The sequence below is a fragment of the Cynoglossus semilaevis genome, chromosome 15, assembly GCF_000523025.1.
Source record: "Cynoglossus semilaevis isolate Cse_v1.0 chromosome 15, Cse_v1.0, whole genome shotgun sequence".
Taxonomy (NCBI): domain Eukaryota; kingdom Metazoa; phylum Chordata; class Actinopteri; order Pleuronectiformes; family Cynoglossidae; genus Cynoglossus; species Cynoglossus semilaevis.
In genome coordinates, this window is record NC_024321.1 from 15,170,031 (window position 1) to 15,193,938 (window position 23,908).

A 23,908-nucleotide genomic window follows, 5' to 3' on the forward strand; every position below is an offset into this window, starting at 1 on the left:
TAAAAGAGAAAAACTAGGTTCACTTTATTTGGTAAATAATTTAAAAAAATGTAATTCGTACAAATATGCTGTCTGCGTCCAGGCATATGTAAGTCAGTATGTGTAGCCGTCGTCTCTTCCCCCGTCCAATGGAAGACGAGCAGATGTCTCACACGCACATATGTGATGTACAAGGTCTCTGCTGCTTGGCTTCAGCTGATGCAACTGGCGGTGAAGCTCCATCTCTGGAGCCGAGCCAGAGCCGAACACACTCACTGCCTTTATCCACACAGGAGAGGCGGAGGAGGTGGGGAAGGGGGAGAGGGTGAAGAGGGGGAGGAGGGGCGATGGCAGTCACATGGGTGGAAGCTTTGGTTGGAGTCAGGAGAGGGTACTGGGGGATGAAACACCCCCCTCCTTGCAACAGCAACAGCACACGGAGCAGGGATTCCAACATAGACCATCTGTGAGGGATGAGGAGACGATGGCGGCGGCGGCAGCGGCGGCAACTCCTCTCAACAGGAGCAGTTCCCACAGCCCTTCACACTGTTGAGGATCTCCTCCTGCAATTTTTTCCTCTCCTCCTCCTTCTGGGACAGAGCCTGCGCCGGCGGCTCGGCCGAGCTCTTGCCGCTGTTGAGGATTTTGCTGTGCTGTGTGTTCCACAGATCGGCGTACATGCTGCCGGGGGTGTTGAGGAGGGAGTGGTGGTCGCCACGCTCTGCCACTTTACCCTGGCAGAGAAAAGGAGGAGGATCAAGGAGGAAGAGATACATAAATTAGCAGAGAATAGCAAAATGAAGAGGCCACACACACACACACAGAGTCCTATAGTTAGCAGCTATTTTCCTGACCACACAACAGTGACCACATTTTGTGCCGACAGTCAGCCTGCCCCCCCCCCTCCAACGAGAGCCCATGCCGCCTCCCCAACAACTGTTGCATTTCATTTTGCAAAAATATGGCATCGCAGACACACGCGCGCATCCACACACAACAAACACACATCCCTCCCACACAGTGAAACACAAATGAAGGCGCCCTCTTCCCCCACCTCCCATGAGCCTGCAGAGGTGTTGGCATCAGCTTTACTGCACCCTGGATGGGCACGTGACTGCTCTCTGCTCATTATTTTAATGAGCACCGCAGGCAGTCCTCTGCTGGTGACACCGGCAAACGCCCCGGCGACATCACACACAAACATGCCTCGCTCACTACGACCCTCTGATCCCTGCCATCTGACTCTGGAAACACAGAACAACACATGCTCCGTCGCCAAAGTTCAAGGAAACCTCCTGGTTTTTATCTTATCCAACTCCGGTGGAAAATGTCACTTCAGTTCACCTCTGTGATGTTTTAAATTCACTCTTGATTTTCAGACGATAACTGACTTCACTCTGCCCCCCCACCACCGTTTCTTTTCTCCCCTAATCCCTTATTTGCTGCAGCATTTTTCAACATCTACCTCTACCTCTGCACCAAAAAGTCACAAAAAAAAAACCCGGTCTCCATCTCTTGACTCGGTCTTAAACGGTGCAGACAGGGATCGTTTGCGTGGCCACATGTATGCGTAGTCGTTAATAATGCCTCATCAGCGTCTGGGAAGCTGGCCCATACATTATTAGTCACCGAGACAACAAGACACGCCATCTGACCAAAACAGCCAGTCGAGTCTGAATGCTTTAATGAGCCCGTATGGAGAAAATAATACATTCACTTCAACTAACAGTGCCCTGTTGTTGTTAAAGTTAATGAGAAAAGCTAAACAAAGCATGTTTTTGTCATGCACGCTGCAGAAAAACGTAACTGAAAATAAATGTGGCAAAAAATAATAATAATAATAAAAAAACAGGCGACTTGTTGTGGGCATGTACAGTAGGCTGAGGGTCAGGCAGGGGGCAGTCTATCATATTTCTCTTAATGCCAAACGGTCTAATTGGACTGGCAATTAACACGGTGCATCTTCATCCTGGCAAACTCTAAAACACAAGTATTATTTACTTCTACGAACGTGTGACATTAACATCTGGAAGTGTTATTTCAGTGAGGAGAAAGGTCAGGTGAAAAAATAAATAAATAAATAAGCTGATGAGTTCTTACGTCGTTCAACACTATAATCTCATCGGCGTCCACGATGGTGGAGAGTCTGTGGGCGATGAACACTGACGTCCTGTCCCTCACCAACTCCTTCATGGAGTTTAAGATGTGCTTTGGAGACAAAAGACAAATGAAATTATCTCTCTGTTAACAAGCACAGCTCCTAACCCAAAGGAAGGCACTTCCTCTGGTTTGCAATAATGCCAATCTGCAGAAAAAAAAAAAAAAGGAGTGGAGAGAAAAGAAAGGCACATGAATGACAGGATATATATGAAAAGCAATCGCAAACTTTGATTTGAAGAAGCGGCTAAGTCAACAGAATGTTGCTCAGCAACATCCACCTTCAATGTGTTTTTCTTTCCCTCCTGGTGTTTACATATGATAATTTTAAAAACACCATCGTGATGAGAAACACAAAGAAAAAAACCTCAATTAACAGAGGCATCCACTGCCCCACTCTTGGTTTTTTTCCTCTTCTTCTTCTTCTTAAAGTTCAGTGAGGACGTGCTGAACTTTCTCATTAAATGTAACATTTACAAAGACGCTGGAGTTTAAGCTGAGCTGCAGATTAAGTAGGAGAAAACAGTGGCTGTGTGTGTGTGTGTGTGTGTGCACGGAGGAGGGAGTGAATGCCACAGCAGGTGTGTGACGCAGGTCTGAGCCGACTTATTGTGTTCCTGCAGCAGGTGAATGTGTGGGTGTTTGTTCTGGTGAACGTGTGCCGCGGGGACGAGGCGAGGAGTCAACCTGTTCCCGCGGCACAGAGTGGGCATTTATGAGCGCGTTAGTGTACGAATGGATGCCCGCGTCTGCCTGGGCGTGCGAGTTCGTGCCCCATCGGGCCCACCTCTTCGGTGATGGAGTCCAGGGACGACGTGGCTTCATCGTACAGTAGGATGGCCGGGTTCTTCAGGATCGCTCGGGCGATTGCCACGCGTTGCTTCTCCCCTCCTGGAAACAAAAAGCAGATGATGTGACGGGATTAGGAATGACCAAGGAAGAGCATGGGCGAACAACGATACGTCATCCAAATACTCATATTCATGTCCTGATCCAGACACCTTACAGTCTGTAACCGTGTTGTGTATTTTACTACTGCAGTTCAACGTCTCATTGTCCTCATGGGTAGTTTATTTAAGTAGGTCAACGACGTCAGCAGTTTTGAGAAATTTCAATATCAGGGACAAAGACAGGAGCGAGGTTTACTGTAAGATTTGTTTCGTTATTGTACAAGAAATTTAATTTAAAAAAAAAAAAAAAAACACCTGACGAGCCTTAGCGCTGAATTCATTAATGTCTTCTCAGCAGCAGAACAGAGGACAGATGAGGACTCTACACCTCACCGTTCCAACATACCTCACCTCATCGATTTCTATAGCTGTGATTTTATATGGTTATTGGTGTATTGACACATAGAAGCAGTGTTCAAGTGACACCTTGACCAATGGTGAAGCAGGAGACGCTGTTTCCTGTTCAAAAGCTCTGCTCACTTTCTGTTCAGCTGGCTGAGTTAACATTTTTATTATTGTCTTTATTAATGTGTTTTATTGAAGCGTGGTCTGATGTGACGACAGTGTCAGGTTGAAGACTTTTTGACTTTAAATACAGAAGGACTTACTGGATAAAAATAGTCTTCTGTTAATAAGAAAATGAGCATTTTCCTGCTTCCTCACCATTTCCCTCGGTGCCATCTTTAAAAAACACAATCTTCCCGTCCACTGCATATTCATAGAAAACCAAACCCAAAGAAGTATCGGTACTGGTTCTTGGTTTTGGCAAGTACATAACAGGAAAATACTTAAAAAAAAAAAAAAAGGTATCTGGGGAAAAACTTCATTAGGATTATGCAGGTTTAGGAATTTTTTTTTTTTATCAGGTAATGACTTCAAAAACCGTATACCCTGCTGACCATACCAATGCTCCAGGCTGTGTTTACCTTTGAAGAAAATCTGCATTATGCAAGGATTTTCACGCTGCGTCTGACTTGGCCTTTATTGCATATGAGCTGTGTGGCCTCTTATAAGTAAGTAAGCACTGCAGATATGAACACTGCAGGCAGTGGAGAGGCACCAGTGAAGGAAAAAGGAAGCCCGAGAGCCCAGACTGCCCACCTCCACCAAATCCTGCCCACTCCCCACCCCCCACCCGCCCCCCCCCCCTCCTGACTCATAAAGGCACTGGCAGCTGTTGCGTACAGCAGCAGAGAAATTAATGAGAAGTTAGTCATGTCTTTATTTTGTCCGCGCACTCACTCACTCATTCACTCATTCAGTAGCTTTGCACAAAGAAATCTGTGCTGTTTGTAATTGCATCTTGAAGGTGGAGTGCAAGAGCTCCAACACAGTGTGTTTATGTGGGGCTAAATTAGTTGCAGGGAGATGCTAGGAGCCAAATACTGTACTACTCAATCCTGTGTTATCGCTGCATATCAAATGAGATTAAATATAACTGTGAGGAAACATGCCAAGTCCATATACTGTGTACATGAAAAAAACCAAGAGGGTAAAAATAATGACGGTGCCACCAGAGATTGGTCCACGGCACCGTCGTGATTTCATGTCCTAAAAGGACGGAAAATTTAATTATCGGATTATTTTAATTATAACCTCATCCCAGTGGACAACAGCTCGTAGTTACAGTTTATTTAATTTCACATGACTTTTTTTTTTGCAGACATTCTTTTTAACGCAGTAGTAACCTTACTGTGATACTCATAGATATAAATTTTAAAAGATGCTAATCCTTCATGGAGGTTTTCACAAATAGTCAAAGCAGTTCATATAACTGCAGAAATAAAGCCACGCAGTGCACAGAACAAGGTGCAAAATAGGTTTTCAAATGTAACTTATTAGCAGCGCTTGACTACAAGTTCAGATCAGGTGACCTTCCCTGAGGAAGAACGACTAGAAGGACTGTAGACGGTCTGAAGTCTGGACAGAGTACAAGTCCTAGTCCCTAATAGTGGCTTTCAGCACTAATAATTCGATGGCGTGGGGAAAATGTCCCAAGAGGCTAAGCCAACTTGGTTTGGCCTGCTCAGACAACAGTGTGCAGTACCATGTTTTCAACACATAATTAACCCGTAAGATTTAGAGGGGCGCTGTTTTACACTTCATAAAACGCCCTCTCAAAGACAGAGAGAGGAGACAACAGTGTTTTGTTTTTGTGACGGTTATATTCTGTATATGTATATATATATATACAAACATATATATATATATATATATACATACATATATATATTCATATATACATATCCAAATATATATATGAAAATAAAGAAATACAATTTACTCTGACATTACTTTTTTTTAATATTCTGCTGTATTCTCTATGCTGTCACTTATCCAGATGAAGTTCTTTTAATTGCCTGAGTAGATCAACATTTTTTTTCTTTTACTTTATTTTAAACACTTGTCAAATGGTGCAGCAAACCTGACAGCTTGAGGCCCCGCTCCCCAACCTGGGTGTTATAGCCATGGGGCATCCTGAGGATAGCGTCATGGAGGCCTGCTAGACGTGCCACTTGGTAAACCTCCTCCGCTGTAGCGTTAATGTTCCCGTACTGCAGGTTGTAGAAGATGGTGTTGTGGAACAGAACGGCATCCTGACAAAATACAGAGAGGAGAGAAAATAATTAATCTGGCTTCAAAGAATGTTTTTTTTTTCCATTTTTTATTGCAGAAACGACACAAACAAAAGACGGCAGATTCTCAAACCATTTAAAGAAGGACAGAAAGCAGAAAAAACAAATGTTCCATCTGTTCAGATCAGCCTCTGAGCTCACTGCAGTAAAAAGTTATTGGCAATAAACTTATTACTACGGCTGTTAACTATTACTGCTGATCCTCTGTTATTAACCATACTATTACTCAAATATTATAATGTTCTGAATAGTTACAGGTTAAAACACAAGAATCCAAAAACTGGCATGTGACAAATTCAAACTTTATTTTATTCCTTCAAATTCTTCATTATTTAATGTACCTTAAACAAGATTCTGGGTCAGACCATTGGGGCACTGGGTTTATCTGAGGTTAATAAAGCTCACAGGTTTAACAAGCCATACTTCTTCTATTTTGTCAATATGATCTTTACTGAAGTTGACTTCCTTTTGGTGAAGGCACTGTCGGGTATGAACTGATGACTGGTCGAAATGAATGTCTTGTAATATGATATTTATATAATCAGCGTAACCTAACAGCAGCGTCACACTGATTCCATAATGTTTGAAAAAAAAAATAGAAGAAACACTGCCACGTACATACTGTTTATGGATGACAGTGTACCAACTTTTCTAAAAAACAAAGTTAGTATATTATTATTATGGTATGAATGTTTTGTCGTGTCTCAGACCTGCGGTACAATCCCCAAAGCTCTCCTCAGGCTGTCGAGGCTGACGTCTCGGATGTTTTGCCCTGCTATATAGATGTTCCCCTGCTGGGGCTCAAAGAAGCGGAACAACAGGCGAACGATGGTGCTCTTCCTGCAACCAGATGAGGAAACAATCATCATCACAGCTCCTGCGGTCTGCTGATGATATCGGCTGATACAAATCACTGCACATATAAATGAGTCGACACACCACAGCCGGCTGAAGGTTTAACTGTCAGTGGATCAGTGCGAGATACATTTCAAGATTTACCCAGATCCGCTGCCGCCGACTATGGCCACCTTCTTCCCGGCAGGCACCTCAAAGGACACTCCATTTAAGACTCTCTGGCCTTCCAGGTACTCGAAATAGACGTCTTCAAAACGGATGGTGGCCTCCTGCGGTGTGACGGCCAGAGGTGGCGCCAGATCTTTCTCCTGGAGCAGAGCGTAGAAGAGTTAAAGCGTTAAATGAAAAGAACACAGATGGATACAGAACAGCCACTGGCAGAGAAGGCCCAGCATGATGCAACGTTACTCCAACACGTTGTAAAGAGGAATAACAGCGGAGCGCAGAGCCAACACAGACTTGCATAAAGCAGAGGCATCACATCAAAATTGGAGAGACCGTTTGAAAAAGACCATCTGAACCTTCACACGCTGCCCTTCACAGTGACTGGGGGAATCAATCGGCCCCGGAAACTTTGGGAACACACTGAGCTGAGTCACGCTGCCGAGACGCAGCCAAGGTCAACAGTGAATAAAGCGCGTCCTTTGCCTGGGAGTCGACGCCCGTTCTGCTCTGTCTCTGTGCTGCCTTACAGCAACACCATCGTCACCGTTCACCTCCAACAACACAATACAAACAACTGCAGTTGATGACTGGAAACAGATGTTAATTTTAATGTAGCTTACAAAACCAAACGCAGCCCAGTGTATTTAAAACAACCCAATGTCCTACTGGGCTGAGGTCCAGTCCACAGGGAAGGACAGACTACTGCTCACTGGTGCAAAACAAAAAAAAAACGGACCGAGTTTTTTTTTTTCATCCTGTAATTTTTTTAGCTTGGAGCTGGAAACCGTATTCACACTGTTTATCAGCAGGTGCACATTTCTGCCACACACTCACTGCACACACAAACGGAGAGGAAGTTAAATAGAAAGGTCACAATAACAGCTCATAGTTTCAGTGTTCAAGGTTGAACAGAAACTTTAATTATTCAGCTCATGATACCTTAAAAAAAAAAAATCAGAATTTATCCAAAAAAAATAACATCCTCTATATTAACATATTTATAACACAATCACCAGACGTTACTTTGGTTTCTCAATTTTTTCAACAATGAGATTAAACATCTTAATCCTGCAACCACTTTGGATTGGTTTAACTAATCCAAATCTTTTTAACATTTGTCTGTTATTATTGTTTTTTGCTTTCACAAACGAACTGAATTTTCCAGAGTCCTTCACTGTTGAGTGAGTAAATAAAGCCAATGTGCTTTTACAATGGTAACAAAAAGAAAAAAATCACATCCAGTATTTTGGAGAGGCATTGATTAATAGTAATTAAAAAAACAACAATTAGCTGCTAATGAAAATAACCCAGGCTGACTGCTGTAGATGTGAATGTGCTGCTGGGAAAGAAAAGGAAATCTGTGTTAATTAAGAAAATTACAATTGAAACTGAGTCAAAATCCGACCCTGAAAGGTTCAACAAGAAAAGAAAAAAAAAAAAAAACAACTTCTGAGCTCAACTTAGAAAGCTAATTTATTTATTTATATTCACATTAATTATTTCTGGCTAGACTGCATTTAAAGCGGAAAACAGCAAAAAAAAAAAAAATATATATATATATAAAAGCTTCAAACATTACAGGATTATTAGCCATTATGGACTCATTTGTTAACTTCACGTTCAGGTGCAAAACTTATATGTAAGTATTCATCTCAGATCACAGATTCAGATTAGAAACTGAGAGATCACTAATTTAAACTTCTGTGGCTGAATCACAGAATCTCAGCTCGACGACAGCTCGGCTACAATTGCTCACATCCTGAGAATAACCTGATGGAGATCACACTGAGGTGAAAGGAAGCGATATCACACACACGCACACACATGCACGCACACACGACGAGCAGCAAGCGTCGAGGAAGCACCTGAGTCACATCAAGCATGTAATTACCAGGTTTGACTACAACCTATCATTTCACCGCAGCACATGCAGATGAGTTAGCCATGTCATGCAACATCAAACATCTCAGGAGCAACTCAGCACTGTGTTAAAAACTTTCATTTCTCTCAAAGGATTCCTGCCCGGGTCATGTTACTGTGGTGTTTTGTCAAATGGAAGTGAAAGGAAGGAGACGGAGAACGGCGACGTCACGTACCTTGATTTTAGTGTCGAGGCTGAGCAGAGTGAAAAGAGTGTTCATGTCGATGAGAGCCTGCCTGGTCTCTCTGTAAACTGTGCCCAGGAAGTTGAGGGGGAGGGAGAGCTGAAAAAGCAGGCCGTTCACCATCACCAGGTCTCCCACCGTCATCGTACCTGCGTTTCGACAGCACAACAGACGCACAACAGATGCACGTCAGACTCATGAAGACAAAATGTTAACACAGCTCTGAAAATGTCTTTTCCACTACAGAGTTGAGTCTATGTGATGTTTTAAATTAAACAAGTATAAATGCATTAACCAAATAATAACTTTCCCTGCCCTACTGCTTAAGCCAGTGTTAATCAACTGGTGGACCCCTGGACCAAATCTGGCCCATGGATCTCAAAATTGTTTTCGAAAAGAGGTGGTCCCAACTATTAAAGCAAGTGAAAAAGGCGTAATTAATTAGGGTCTAACTATCAGTGTCATAAATGTCAAATAATTATGTTAGACAAAATGTGATTTTTATTTTATTTTGTTTGAGTGTCAGGCCCGGCCCATGTGTTGTCTATCCAGAAAAAAAAATTGACCCTACAGTATAAGGTCACCTACGTATATTAGACAAATATAAGTGACCCTTGTCTTAGACTTCAATATAAAAAGGCAGCGTTAAAACAAATAAAAAATGTTCAAATCAAACTCTCGGCATACGTGTATCTAGGACTTTTGGGATTGTATCCTTTACATTTGAGACGCTTAGACTTCAATATAAAAAGGCACCGTTAAAACAAATAAAACATGTTCAAATCGAACTCTCGGCATACGTGTATCTAGGACTTTTGGGATTGTATCCTTTACATTTGAGACCTGACTATATATATATTGAACCCAGCTCCCTCACCTGTTGTGATTCCTTTGCTGGCCAGCAACATGATGCCGGTGAGGCCGATGCTGAAGATGGCACTCTGGCCAAAGTTGAGCATGGCCAGTGTGGATGTAGTTTTCAAAGAGGATGACTCATAAGTCTTCAGAAATCCATCATACTTTTCAGCCTCGTACTTCTCATTGTTGAAGTACTGCAGCAGAGATGGAGAAGGAGAACAGGGTTCAGAGGCCAACGGAGAGGGAGAGCGCACAAGGATTTTTACAAGAAAGTGAAAGTTGCGAGGGAAAAAGAAAGAGGAAGACAAAATAATGGTGAAGGTTAAAGGTTAAGAAAGCATTTAGAACAGCGTCAGGCACAGGGACAGCCGGCTTCAAGGCTGCATTTGTTCCCAGTGAACCCCTCCGGGTGTAGTCTGGGTCTCTGTCAGCATCTAAAGCACCGTCCCCCCTCCAAATGTCCCCTTTCGTCATTTCCTCTTCTCTTATTTTAAAAGGCAAAGGTCCAAAATCCAACGTTGGCCTCACTGAGCTGGACACACTTTGAGGGCTTTACAGAAGGCTAACGCTAACGGCAAAAAGATTTTTTTCTGATTTGAAGTAAAAGCCTTAATGACACTCAGTCCTGTCTGAAAGATTTGGGTTTATGCTTTCTTGTTTGACTAAGTGCTGCGCCACACACTAATTCTGATTAAGACGTACAGCCATCAGTGTAGAGATGAACAGCCTCATGAATCAGCCTCCAGCACATCTGTTAAAATCTGCCCATAAAGTCGCAGCATATTCACAACAACGGCCCTCCCAGACTCTACTGCCAATTACCTAATATTGCTGTTTGTTTAGTTTGCACTATTGTTTCTCTGCTGGTTAAGTGGGCGATTTGCTTCTCTAGCTAACGGCAGTAGTGCTGTGCCGCCGCCGCCGCCGCCTTGTCTCTCATTTACATATGCGGAAATGCAGGGAACCACAGAGAGAAGGAAGGAAAGTAGCACATGGAGTACAAACCAAAGCAATGCAAGGCACCGCGTTCAGGGTTTCTTTTTTCCAGCCCTTTGTGAAAGTGGAACGGATTTCTGAGTGGGTGGAGATCTAATTACATATGCACACTCACAGCTCAGAGTGATGCTAAATCTGGCTGTGTTGACACAGATGACACAAAATAACACGAGAAAACACTAAGGAGAAAAAAAAAACAGACACACAAAAAACCAGGGAGGAATATAATACAGTTAAGAACACAACAAGAACACTTGTAAATCTGGAGCAGTACACAAAAGAGGCTGAGAGTGAGAATGTGTCATTGTGTTCATGTTCTCTGTGCAGTGATGTTTTGCAGACTTCATGATTGCAAATTTGAAAGAGATAAAAAAAAGAAAAAGTAATACTTAAACCAGAGAGAAACACTTAAACTTAAACAAAAACACTAGAGGATTGGAACATAAAGCCTCCTCCAAGACACTGCTGAATTTACTGTGACCCTCCAAAACAATATCATGTAACTTAGTCCATACTGGATTCATGGTAAAAACCTGGTCTGGACGAGGCCTGAAACAATAAATACCTGGTAGAAAAAGTACCAAGGACCAAAGTTTTTTGTTAATTTGTGTTCAATCCGTCCTCCTCAAAAACTCTAAAGCATAATTAACCTGATTGTGATTTAATGAAAGCTTATTTTTGTCAGGCGCCAAATTGGGCTGAAAAGGTTTGGAAATCACTGCAGTGATCATAACATGTAGGCAAGAGGAGGAGGAAGAGGGAGGAGGAGGAGGAGGAAGGGTGGTGTTGCCAGAGGGGGAGTGTTGGAACATAAAGCATGCTGTGTTGATTTGATTAAATTCGGATTTTTAAACTACCATGTCCCGAGACGTATTTGAAATAATGTGTTCCACGGATGAAGAAACTATGGCTCCCTGGATTGAGACCCTTAAATTCAAATTTAAAACTCCACTGGTCCTTGCTCCTGCTTTAACGGTTTGTGTGTGAAAGTAAAGGAGAAAGCGCAGAGACAAAGAGGACAGTCGGCACTTTTCTTTGATTAAAAGAGAAGTCGTGATATTTAAATATTTTCTTTATTTTTCTTCTTTTAAGACTGGAGAGTGCTGTGCTGTGTCCATGTTTGTCTCACCTTAACGGTCTCATAGTTGAGGAGGGAGTCGATGGCTGCGTTGCCTGCTTCATTATCCGCTTTGTTCATTTGTATCCGGAAACGAGTCCTGTGAGAAGACACACATCCACAGTGACTGACTGAGGGGGTGAAAACAGACTGTAAAAATAAATTAGTCCTCAGTTTGACCCCAAGTTTAAAGACACCAAGAAATGCATTTGCAGATGAGGACAAGAACAGATTAGAAGTAGAATAAAAAATGAAAAATTAAGCACTGGCATTGGGCAAGTTTTTTTTTTTTTAAACAAGATTCTTTTTAGATTTGTGATTGTTTTGCTTCAATTTAGGCCAGTGCCCTCCTCTACCCCCCAAAAATGGGACAGGAGAGTAAATCTCCCTGGGGTACACAGAGCTAATGCAGCAGGGGACGCAGCAAGGCCAATTACATTTGATTTCAATATTTTCTTTAATTGTGCCAGGGTGGGAAAACTGCAGTGATTTGTAATGATATTTCCTTTGAGAACAGCAGTTCAGAACGAATAAGAGCGGATTTGAAAATGTTTAGAGGAGGGAAGGAGCAAAATGGCTGTGACTGTGACTGTGTGCTGAGTGTAGGTTAAACAGTAATAGAAAATTAATTAAATACTAATAAAAAATTAAATTATTAAAAAAGCCATTATTTCACTAATCAGAATTACAGAATTAATAATATTTTTTAAAAATCAAATATTAATAACATTTTGTTATATTTAAAAAAAAATTAAAGCTTTAATGTTTAGGCAAAGATTTGCTACTTTCAGTTTTAGTCTGACAAAAAATTGAAAAAAATAATTTGTTTTACTTCTTCCTGAAGAAAAGAGATAATCATGCTGTGATTATAAACAGTACAAAGAGAGAGAGAGAGAGAGAGAGAGCACAGAGATCCTGACTGTTACCTCCACTGAGTGAAGAGGACGGTGAAAACGGTGTATGCGGATAAGGTGCCCAAGGCCACTGCTGCAAACTGTCCACCACACTTGTAATACTGCGGATGAGAAACACACAGGCTGTGACTCTGAACACTGACCGCCTCACACAGACTCCTGCCACGGTGTCACAATGGTAATCCAAGAGAGCTCCGTTTTTAATTATTCCACTATGAAATTGAGTGTTACAAATGGAGGGGAAAAACTATAAGAAGTAATTGTGCTAATGCTTTAGCTATTTGGGCAATGGAGTCTGCCCTCATTACAGGCAGAGTGACATTATCGTCCAGGGTGGAATAATAGCAGGAAGCTATAGAGGAGCCGCTCGTTCCATGCCAGTCGAAGGGGGTATGACGGGGGGGCGGGGCGGAGGGGGTATGTGTAAGGCATACTCTGCAGGAGGACATTAAGGGGCTACAACAAAGCTTTGGGACTCATCAACGACAATAATAGGCTCTGTGTTGCCCCCGACGTTCGCGGGGATTCATATTCCATTTAAAATGTAAATGAGCTCATATTGAGAAATTAATTTCCGGACAATCTGCTCTGAAGTGCGTCAAGGTGATGAAAGCGTCTGCGCTAACACCAAGAGCTGAACCAGTGGCAGAAACATGAAATGAGGGAACATTTCTCAGCAGCGTTACTACAATCGCCCATAACTGTGTGTCAATTCTACATTACGACTCACCAAGATGGCACTGACGAGGCCCATCTCAAAGACGGTGGGGCCAAGATTGAAGACCAGGGCGCTGAGAACAAAGGAGATGCCCCGTGTGCCGCGGTCGATGGCCTTGGACAGGGCTCCTGTCTGTCGGTTCAGATGGAAAGCCAGATCTAGATTGTGCAGGTGGAGGAAGACATTCTTGGCGATGCGCCGGATGGAACTCTGGGCCACCTTGCCGAACACAGTGTTCCTCAGCTCATTGAAGAGGGCCGAGCAAGCCCGTGACACACCATCTGGGATAGCAGAGGAGACGGAGAGTTTAGCACACCAGCTGTGAGACGCAGGGAGGTTTGAACAGTGGGGCTGGGTGTTATGATGCTGTCTGGTGAAAATGTACCATCATTTTATCCCATCCTGGCTGTGAGGAAGCAGCACAATGGGAATTCACACATACATTTCTCTGGCCTGTGATATAGTGAATATATGTAAAAGACAGACAGTTCTTTTTACATCATCTTTGGTCTGCAGTGAGGAGCCCAGACTCATCTGAAGCCTCTGTAATTACAGATAGATGTTATCTGATTCGTAGCGGTGACAGGCCAGCACACTCTGTACTGATCAAAAGGAATCTGAAGTGTGACCTGGACACGTGCAGGTACAGAGATTTTTTTCCATTTTTTGGATGTAGAACTTATAAATGATCTGTATTTTCTTTCTAAGTTCTATTGCATCCGTGACATTCCACAATTAACTGCTGAGATGCAACATCACAAAAAAACGGCAGAGATAATGAACCACAACAACTCAGCCACAAAATCACAGGCAACAAAATATTATCATGTTGCAAAAATGATTTGCAAAAAATATGATTTACATCAATTTAAGGTGACAACAATGGACAAATTGTCTTCAATCAGAAACCATGTACCGACCCCGAAAATACTTAGCTCACCGAGTACCACCATTATGACTAACAATGATAGACAGCCACACACTGTGCAGCCATGTACCACAAGTGGTATACATACCTTAGTTTGAGAACCACAGCTCTATACTGAATCTGTATTAAACAGGAAAATGTATCTGTTTTACACCTTGAAAAAAAGTTTTATATATTTATATATATATTAATAAATTCAAGACTTTCTTTAAGCGATTTAAAATCATTTGAAACAGAATTAAATGGCAGCAGCAACGGTATTATTTTTTTAGGTGTAGCTTAGGTAACAGTATTATTTTTTTAGGTGTAGCTTAGGTCAACTCATTCCTCTCAAAGCTTTCGGGGGGAACATAGAATGCTTGAAAACATAAATTAAAAAGAAATGGGAATCTGAATCCTAAATTTAAAAAGTGTGAGACTGAATGCACCTCCACCAGCTCACAGACTGTTTGGCTAGAACACTCTTGTTAGATTATTTATAACCCCTCAAAACAGCAGACAGTTAAAAAACTCTGCAGTGTCTAAGAGGGCGAGCACACTCGTGTATTACTAGAGCTGTCCTACTGTACGTTACAGCGATCTGGAATACTGTAAACACTACCACAAAGGCCACTATCAGTTGTTGCTGTTTCACATAACTGCTGTAGAGACGACTGATCTGTTAAGGAAATGAAACCAGGGCCAGATACGTCAGAGAACCTCTGCACTGCGTTCAAGACGTCAAAGACAAGAAGTCATGACTTTCGGCAAGTTGTAAAATTCATACAAGACAAGTCTACAGAGTAGAGGCCAAAAACTAGTTGTTTTTATAAATGGTAAGGCGCATCACCTTAGGGGGTGCCAGAGCACGTTAGGGGAGGTGAAAACGAGAAAAAGAAAAAGGTGGATTCTTTCTCCTAGGACTTACACAAGAAGAAATTGATGTATTTGTTGCACGTACAGTGAGATTTGCTATCACTTACTTTTTTAAACTTTCAAAACCACTTGATTTTTTGTAGGGTTGATGTGAACATTGAGTTACATGATTGTTTATAACAAATATTATTTATTTTTTTTTTTTTACCATGTAACAATTTTCTGTAAGTATGCGTAGGCTTTTTGTGTCACAGTTAAAGGTACATAAATATATAATCCCAGTTTGTGACAACAACCTGTCTGCCTTAACTGGTCGACGTGATACAAATTTCAAACTCTTGTCTTTTTGTTCTTGGCTGTTTGTTTTTTTCCCCTCTTTCTCAGTAGTGACAGGCCTCCTAACCTTTGAAAGTTTAAAATAACACGGTGTGGGGCCAGTGTTTAATTTAGCCTCCACAGTCTTCGGGCTCCCGCTTTGTTGACATATCCCACACGTGTGGCTCTCAGCTGAGCTGGGCAGATTCACAGAGAGAGATGAGTCACTCTGTATCTAAGACAATCTGCTGCCGTTCAAAGGCTTCAAACAGTCAAAAAGGATGGTGTTAACGCCGAGACCCCAAATCTTTACTGCTTCTGGCCATAGTGAAAAGATTACGCTTGATCTGCGACATTTATGCTCTTTTGTTGCTTGTTAGTATCGGCAAAAAAAATGTTTTTTTGAGTTTGAATTTCAGTTCGATATAAATCATCATTCTAATGAATTTCCTAAGAAGTATTGAAATTGTGATTATATTGTGTTTGAATGACACACGGCCTTCCTGTGGGTATTTTACTTTTTTTCGTACGAGACTTTCCTCCCGAGACCAAAGGCTAATAATGGCTGTGTGTGCTGGTGTTGACAGGGCTGTAATGTGGCGTTAAATAGGACTCCTCATGTAATGAACAATGTGTCTACAACAGACGAGGTAGGACAAGCAATATACTATGTTTTCATCCAAATGATACAGTCACCACAGGGTCAGAGTCCCCCACCACAGACCTGAGGGTGGCAAAGGAAGAACCCCCCAAAAAAAAAATCTGTTTTTTTTTGTTTTTTGCTTTAATACCAAGAAAAAAATTCTGTTTTTTTTGTTTTTTGCTTTAATACCAATCTCCATTTTCTTTTGCCGTCCTTATTCTCCCTCTCTGAATACCTGTCCCTGTGCTCCACAGCAGAAAGCATTAGTGTCCGAGACCTAAGTGGTGTCATTAAAGTAAGTGGCTGCTGGACTAAGTGTACATTGCATCTAAGATCTCACTCAAGGCCATAGTGAGTTTCAGTGGGTGTCAAGTTCACTTGGTGAATTTTTTTTTTATCAAAATGGAAAGGTAAAAAAAAAAACTTTAGGGAAAAAAAAAATCAAATTCACTTTACATTAAGAGGAAAGTCTTGAAAAGCAGTCTTTCTTTTAAGCAAGGAAAGTGAAAGAAAAATCCCTGGCCTCGGTAACACTGACAATATAGAACTGCTTTCAAAAAAGATATTAACAAGTTCCTCCCCACTGCTTTGAAAATATATCCAGCTCTGTTTGCTGAGGGAGCACACAGGTATCGTGCACAAAAGTCGTCAGTATTCACCAGAGGGCCGTATGGATTTATAGAAAGTCGCTCCGGCAGAGCAGAGCACATTTTGTAAATAGTGTGAAGGGGGTTAGGCGGAGGTTGCGGAGCGGCATTGATATGAATGCGCTGGGAAAGGTCATCTGGCAGATAACAGGCAGTCAAACTCTCCCCACCTCCCACCCCCAACACCCCCAGTCCCTTCTGATGCATGCGGCACCTGCCAGTGCAACACAAGTCTGGGACTCACAGCCAATCAGCACAGCCGTTGCCATGGTAGCCACAGTGCTTGGCGCGTCACTTAGGTTCAGCATGTGTCCCGACATCTGGTTAAGCTCGTCCACTGCATACTTAAACATGAAGGGCACCGTCACATTGGTGATCTGGGGAGGGCAGAGGAAAAGTGAGGGGACGTTTGGGGAGGAGGAGGAGGAGGAGGAGGAGGAGGAGGAGGGGCAAAAACAGAGGGAGAGAAGAGAGAACGACGGAGTGTGAATAGTTTCAGATAGCACATTAGACAAACATATGCTCGATACAACACGGCCTCGGCAGCGGCGCTCCATATTATCTATTGACGTGTGGCACCAATGTGCTCCACATGAATTCATATGTATCCTTGAACACACTTGAATAAGATATACTGGATATAGAGCAGGAAATGTATGTGTGGTGTAATGTGTGTGTATTTTTCTCCACCGGCTCGGCTGGTGCTGCAGCCTCGTACTAATGGAAGTGAAATGGTTATTAGGGCTAATTAAAAGCACAGGGACAGCTGTGTGACTCAGGATAGGCGGTCCACAGTGCATTAGGACAGCCAGAGAACACAGCAGCACACCACAGCGTTTATATTTCAAACACATTTCATTCGAACCTCTCAGCCCTTTACACTCAGGGTTCTATTTTTTTTTTCCTTTCAATTTTTCAATTTTTGTTCTATTATACCTATCCAATTCTACATTATGCAAATTAGAAAAAGGTAAAAAGTAACAATAATTACATAGGAAACAGATGTGATAAATATATATATATGTGACATATACATAGGTTTACATATACAGTATATTTAGAAAAATATAATTTATAATTTTCAAAAAAATTTTTACACACACATATTCAAATGCATATCTACATATATACCCATATATATGCAAATGTATGTATATACAGAAATATCTATGTAACGATGTGTGTATTATCATTATCTTTATATAATTATAGAGGTATTAGCCTGAATCGCTAAGGAAATGGGATAAATATATGATGTTACAATTTATTAGTTTTTGTTGTTGTTTTTTCTTGTTGACTCCAAAGTTCAAATAAAGTTTCTAAATTAAAAAAAAACAAATGAGTTATTACTGGGTTAAATCATGTGCTCAGGCCATTTGTTAATTATCTACTGTTATCTCGTCAGTCGAGTTGGAAGTCATCCGTCTTTTGCAGGGTCACGTAGAGACGAAACCAACTTTCCAACTTACAGCCACAATTATTCACATCTTCAACTAACTCATTTTCATTAGTTTAACCTGCAGTGTAGACAACCAGCAACAACAAACCAATAAACAGCCTCATTCTTGTCTTGTCTTTAATACTGCCATTAGTGACAACGATACAACAATATGACGTGGGCTCATCTCTTGTGTAAGTATTTGACGTAGGCTCTGGAGAAATGCTGCTAATTTGGTTTAATCATTACAGTGGGAGCAAAACAGTCAGAAAACTGACTACATACCAACTGACATCCAACTATTGCTGTGTCTAAAAATATATCTCACGATTTCCTAGTGTGTACAAGCTGCATCTCAAATGTTTTAGGTGCAGTGTTCAGTTTTTCTGTGATTTTTTTTTTTCAACTGCCACAGTTCACAGATCTATGCAACTAACATCTACAACACCAGAATCCGAATGCTCGGCTAGCATCTTTGTGTTGTTGATTAATCCCTGTCAAGACACAAACTCATGAACTCATTAATTTAATGTGAGACACATACAAGGACCTAAAGCACAAAATGTCGGCCCCAGTCACAGAGGGCAGCGAAAACAAGAGCTTTAACATCATTCTTACTGGGAATGAAAATGTCACTGATAATGTAGAGGGCGAAGGAACAACGCGATGTAAGCACATAATTATTCTGCTGATTTGAAAATTGCCTCCACGCCAGTGGTGGCGTTAATTCAAACAGACAAAATGGAGTACTGGAGTGTAACCCCCGACCAGGCAGAAAAACAGTAGAAGATTGAACAGCACCAGCGCACGCTCTACTCCTCAGCACACACTAGAGGGAGCCATGCTGGGGGCAGCAGGACATAATCATTTAGAAGCTGAGAATGTGTGATTGTTTTCCAGAATGTAAATTAGAGACCATCAACAAAGGAAAAGAAGAGGTGCCGTTCACTGATTGATGCTGGGAGTTAATTAATTAATTATTTGTTCATGTATTTATTTATTTTTATGCCGACACGTGTTATTTATAGATTTCTGTGAACACATGCAGCTTGTGAAAAGGTTGCGGGTTCTTGACCTTTTTTTAAAATAACAATAACATACATGTACATTGAATTATAATAATAATTTGTAATTAGACTCAATGTTGGCATTTACGCAGCACGGAAGCTCAAGACGTCGACGTGATTGTAATTCTAATTCTTTTTAACTACTAACTTCTGAGAAAAGAAGTAGTATTAGTAGAATTAGCAAGTTTGTATGAATCACAGGGAAGATGATCTTAACACCAACACTTAGCAGCAGTTAACATATTTAGCACTTTATATTTTAGTTGTAGGTATTGTGTTTCAAGCTACTGAGGAATCTGGGAAGCCGGAAAAGATTATAGCAGTTATGACAATCATGATCGTTGGGGTGTTTTATTTCATTAGTCGTTTTACCACCTTTATAGCTTCTTGTAAAACTTGTTTCTCATTATGACAGACTCGTAAGTTGTATTGTTAGGGTGAATGTTGAAGAAAATATCAGAGCTTTGTGGCGTTGTTGTGCACTAATCCGATAGGTTTATAAAAGAAAGAAATAGAAAACAACTTTACCTTGGCGCAAGCCAGCAGCCCCAGTGAAACAGCAACGCGGGCACGCAGATCTGGTCTATCCTTCGGCCACACATATGACAGCATCGCAGAGAGAATTTTGGCTGAATTCACCTCCTTCAGCTGCAAAGGGAAAAAAAAAACATATTATTACAGCCTGACGTTTGATATTAGCTGGAAATGTCAGTCCAATAAAGGACTAATCTGAGCAGGCTTCGACTGTAAAATCTGCTCACCTACCTTATGTTTACTAATTGTCACAGCTAACTGATGTTGTATATTAAGTGTTGCAATCACATTGACCTATACACCCCTCTAGGGGCAGACATGTGGAACACTAAATGTCAGCGGGATCCCCATAGGAGATCTGGAGGAGCTATGACAGCAGACTCCAGGTGGACCGGGGTATCCAGCCTGACACTACATGTCCCAGGAGACACCTGGGCTGTCATCTCAGCTGAGGTGGAGAGCCCAGTGGTGCCAGTGTGGCTGTTTACACACACTCCACCTCACACCTGCCACGGGGACTCTCTGCAGGCCAACCAACACGGAGTAATTCCTCTAATCTGGACAATATGGTGGCACCATTATGCTGCCCTGCTGTATGGCAGCGGTCCTAATACATTACTGTAAGACTGGGCCCATCACCTGCCTTGAATCAAAAACAATCAAGCCAAACATGTCAGAGCAAAGCTGAGCTGGACGTATTTAGTAGAGATATGAACCCAACGCCTCAATTCTAATGGTTAATGGATAATCTTTTCAAAAAAAATGTATTTGAAAATATAGTCTTAATATACATTTAACAAAAAGTAAAGAAATTCATACTTGGAATGAATCAAAGTTCTTTACTCACCACGTTCTGCGGATCGGCATTGAGGCGTCCTCCTGCATTTCCATGCCAACATGTTCGTTTGTCTATTAGCTGCAAATGCTTTAAAAACAAAAAAGAAAAAGAAAAAACAGACCCAACTTTTTTAATATTTGCTTGTTTTTTTCTTAATACACAATTCAGAGGAATTCAGGAGTACTCACTTTGGCTGCGTCCAAAATCCGACCACAGTCCTTCCTGTTTGTGCTCCATGCCGCAGTTCGTAAGTGTGGGGAACAAATTAACTGAAACACACAAGAACATTCTATCAATTAAACTCCTAGTGATTCCCAACCACTGAGCCGCAGCACACCAGAGATCATCAGGTGACCCACAGAAAATGATGCCCTCTGACAATATTCAAAAGAATTGAAAGAGAGAGTGACTCTCTTGATATTTGTGTGCAACATTCTTCAATTACTGTCAGTACATCAGCTTCTTGTTCAACCAAACAGGCCTAGGTTTCATACCAAATATGAAATTCAGTGTAATTCAGTGTGATTACACTGAAAGTACAAGATCATCCATTACATATACTTTTTCATTTTGTGTGGTGAAGCACTATGGTATTTTTCAAATATTCATACGTATGTGCAGCGTGCAGTGTTTCTATGGCTGTAAATATATCTTGGAACAAAATGAACTACGATTAAGATCAAATATAAACATAAATAAGTTCAGATATACGAACAAACATTTTCTTTTCTATTTGGCACCAGAGATATCGTCAGTAACACGATTCCATCAGTCCAGGTTAAAAGCTTAAACAACCTTTGGCTGCGAATGGAGAAAAAACAGCAGCAACAGCATATGTTGACTTTCAGAAATTAATTTCCCTAACATTTAAAACCACATGTACTCAGTGGGGACAAACACTTAATGGCACAATTAACGTTTGACATAACTGGACTATTTTTTCTCAAAAATAACTGGCAAAAAAAAAAAAAAATTAACAACATTTTTAATTAACCAACTCAATTGTTTCAGCAACTTTTCTCATTATAAAGTACATGCTGTTGCCAGGTTACTAAGTTCGTGAAGCTAAAAATAAGCAGGTATCCCAGTGATGTTCACGAAGAAGAAAACACACAGCTTTCAAAATAACCACAGGTAAATCAACACTATATTAGAACCAACTCATCACGTAATTAACATTTCACTGCTCGTGACGGTGGCTTTGTGACAGCACTGCAGCTTTTCTTTCTTTTTAACCTTTACTTTTCAAACACAGGTGAAACAAAGGCGGCTTACAGCCTTAGCTAACAATACACCCAACTATTAGGAGAAGATTTCTAACTGCCTAAAAGGGGTGGATTAATACTAACAATGCGTTTAATTTATGTATAATAAAGCATTCAAAAAGTGTATTTGCTCAAAACCCACAACATACAAAGCAGTGTCATTTGTACTGTTTACTTGATTTACTTGAGAGCTGAAGTTATTTCTCCAGTTGTGACATTTAGTGTTTTCTAGAATTATAGGAGGAAGTACAATTATTGATCACATGATGGAGTAATGATTAACATGCCACATAAACACTCCGCCCCCACAGCAAAGCCAGTGATTCGTGTCCCCTTTTGAACAGAGGCCTTTGTTTGAGAAGGATTTAAACATTCACCGACTGTGTTGTCTCATTTCTCTAAAAATCAAAAACTGAAAGAATGTTACTACAAAGGTGAATGGAGTTTTGTCCCTGTATGTTTCCTGATTATATTAATTGACAAGATTTGTAGCATTTATAGCAATAAATTTATACAATTATCACACTGGCAATATTTATATCTTAATATATTCACGGACAACATATCAAATCTGAAAAATATTTATCATCTGAATTTTTCTAATTATCTGTCATCATTTTAAAACTATTTTTCTGTATTTGTAATTGTTCTTGCTGTTATTTTTGTCCTGTAATGAACATAAATGTTATACAGACACCACTTTGAACTAAACCATGAACTTACACCACTATCTCTCATTCACAAATAATACTGTGTATTTGTGCCTGAACACAATACCTTGTATGTAATATAACATAACATAACATACACAGTCTCGTTGATGAATGACATTGAATTCTACAGTCTATATGAACTATAGACTACAATAATCTCTTTTCAAGACATGTCAGTGTAAACCCTCCATGTGATAGTAAGGTCTAGTATTGTTTTGGCTTTACTTTCTGTATTTTATTTGGGAAATGCTGCTTTCAAATGCTACATTGTACAAATCTGTATATGATATCAATTCTATGTTGTGACAGGTTAGTGCTGACGAACTGTGTATTGACTCTTTCTCTTATTTTACCCCGTGAAGTTGCACTGTTTAGGATTTAGCATCAAGGTTAATTGAGCTTAAGTTAAATGTTATCGTTAGCTTAGTTTAACACCCCCGTCTCAGCATTTAACTTAACTCACTGCCAGTTAGGCTGGATATGAAAAAATGCATCAAATGTGTAAACTGTGCCTTTTACACTGTCTCCAGTGTATTTATGATAATTTTACATAGTGTACTTAACCAAAAAAAGAGTGCGCTGTCAGAGCACAGTCACTACAGACGATGAACACGTGACTATAGTCGTATCAGCACGAAAAACACAGTGACAGACGCTCTTATCTAACACGTGCACACGTGACAGACAAGCTGAACACATCAACATGGTTGACATACAGTAAGAACTTCATTGATCATGTCAATTAAACAACAAATATTAAACCTGTCATACTCCATTAATCACGCTGTATACACTTTGACAAAGCAACGTTCATCATGTCTATCGTTAAATGTACCTTTACGACGACGTTTACACAATACTACATTGAATAAATAAACTGTGAGTGTTTTTAAAAGTTAGTATAGGACACTTTTTTACCTCTGCCCTTGCTCTATGGCTATCGTCCTCTCTTATACACACCAAAAACACCGTGCCCTCTTGTTCACGCGCTCTCTTCTCACGCTACACTCACCGTACTGGGGTTTTGACGTTTATGGTCGCTGCCGCTGGCACTGTGACTTTTATTCCAGATGTGGTATGAGCTTGTCTGTCGCAGGAGAACTGCTAGTTTTCTTTTCTGAAAGTTACAGCCGCATTTCAGCGGTACCAACATCGCCGCCATATTGACGAAGCAGGAAAGATGGTCCGTCAACACGCCGGCTACGTCATATCCGC

At 41.0% G+C, this 23,908-nt stretch overlaps 1 protein-coding gene across 1 annotated transcript; it reads right to left on the minus strand.

The window, feature by feature from the left end:
• On the minus strand, nucleotides 1–23,882 carry abcb7 (ATP-binding cassette, sub-family B (MDR/TAP), member 7). The gene is made up of 16 exons (XM_008327349.3): nucleotides 23,706–23,882; nucleotides 20,904–20,984; nucleotides 20,725–20,802; nucleotides 19,872–19,991; nucleotides 17,083–17,215; nucleotides 13,463–13,731; nucleotides 12,745–12,833; nucleotides 11,831–11,918; nucleotides 9,725–9,899; nucleotides 8,839–8,996; nucleotides 6,722–6,885; nucleotides 6,433–6,562; nucleotides 5,512–5,683; nucleotides 2,924–3,027; nucleotides 2,080–2,187; nucleotides 1–713 (listed from the first exon to the last, which is right to left on the minus strand). The coding sequence occupies exons 1-16, from the start codon at nucleotides 23,853–23,855 to the stop codon at nucleotides 495–497; spliced, it is 2,238 nt and encodes a 745-aa protein (XP_008325571.1). The 5' UTR covers nucleotides 23,856–23,882; the 3' UTR covers nucleotides 1–494.
• Between the last annotated feature and the right edge of the window lie 26 nt (nucleotides 23,883–23,908).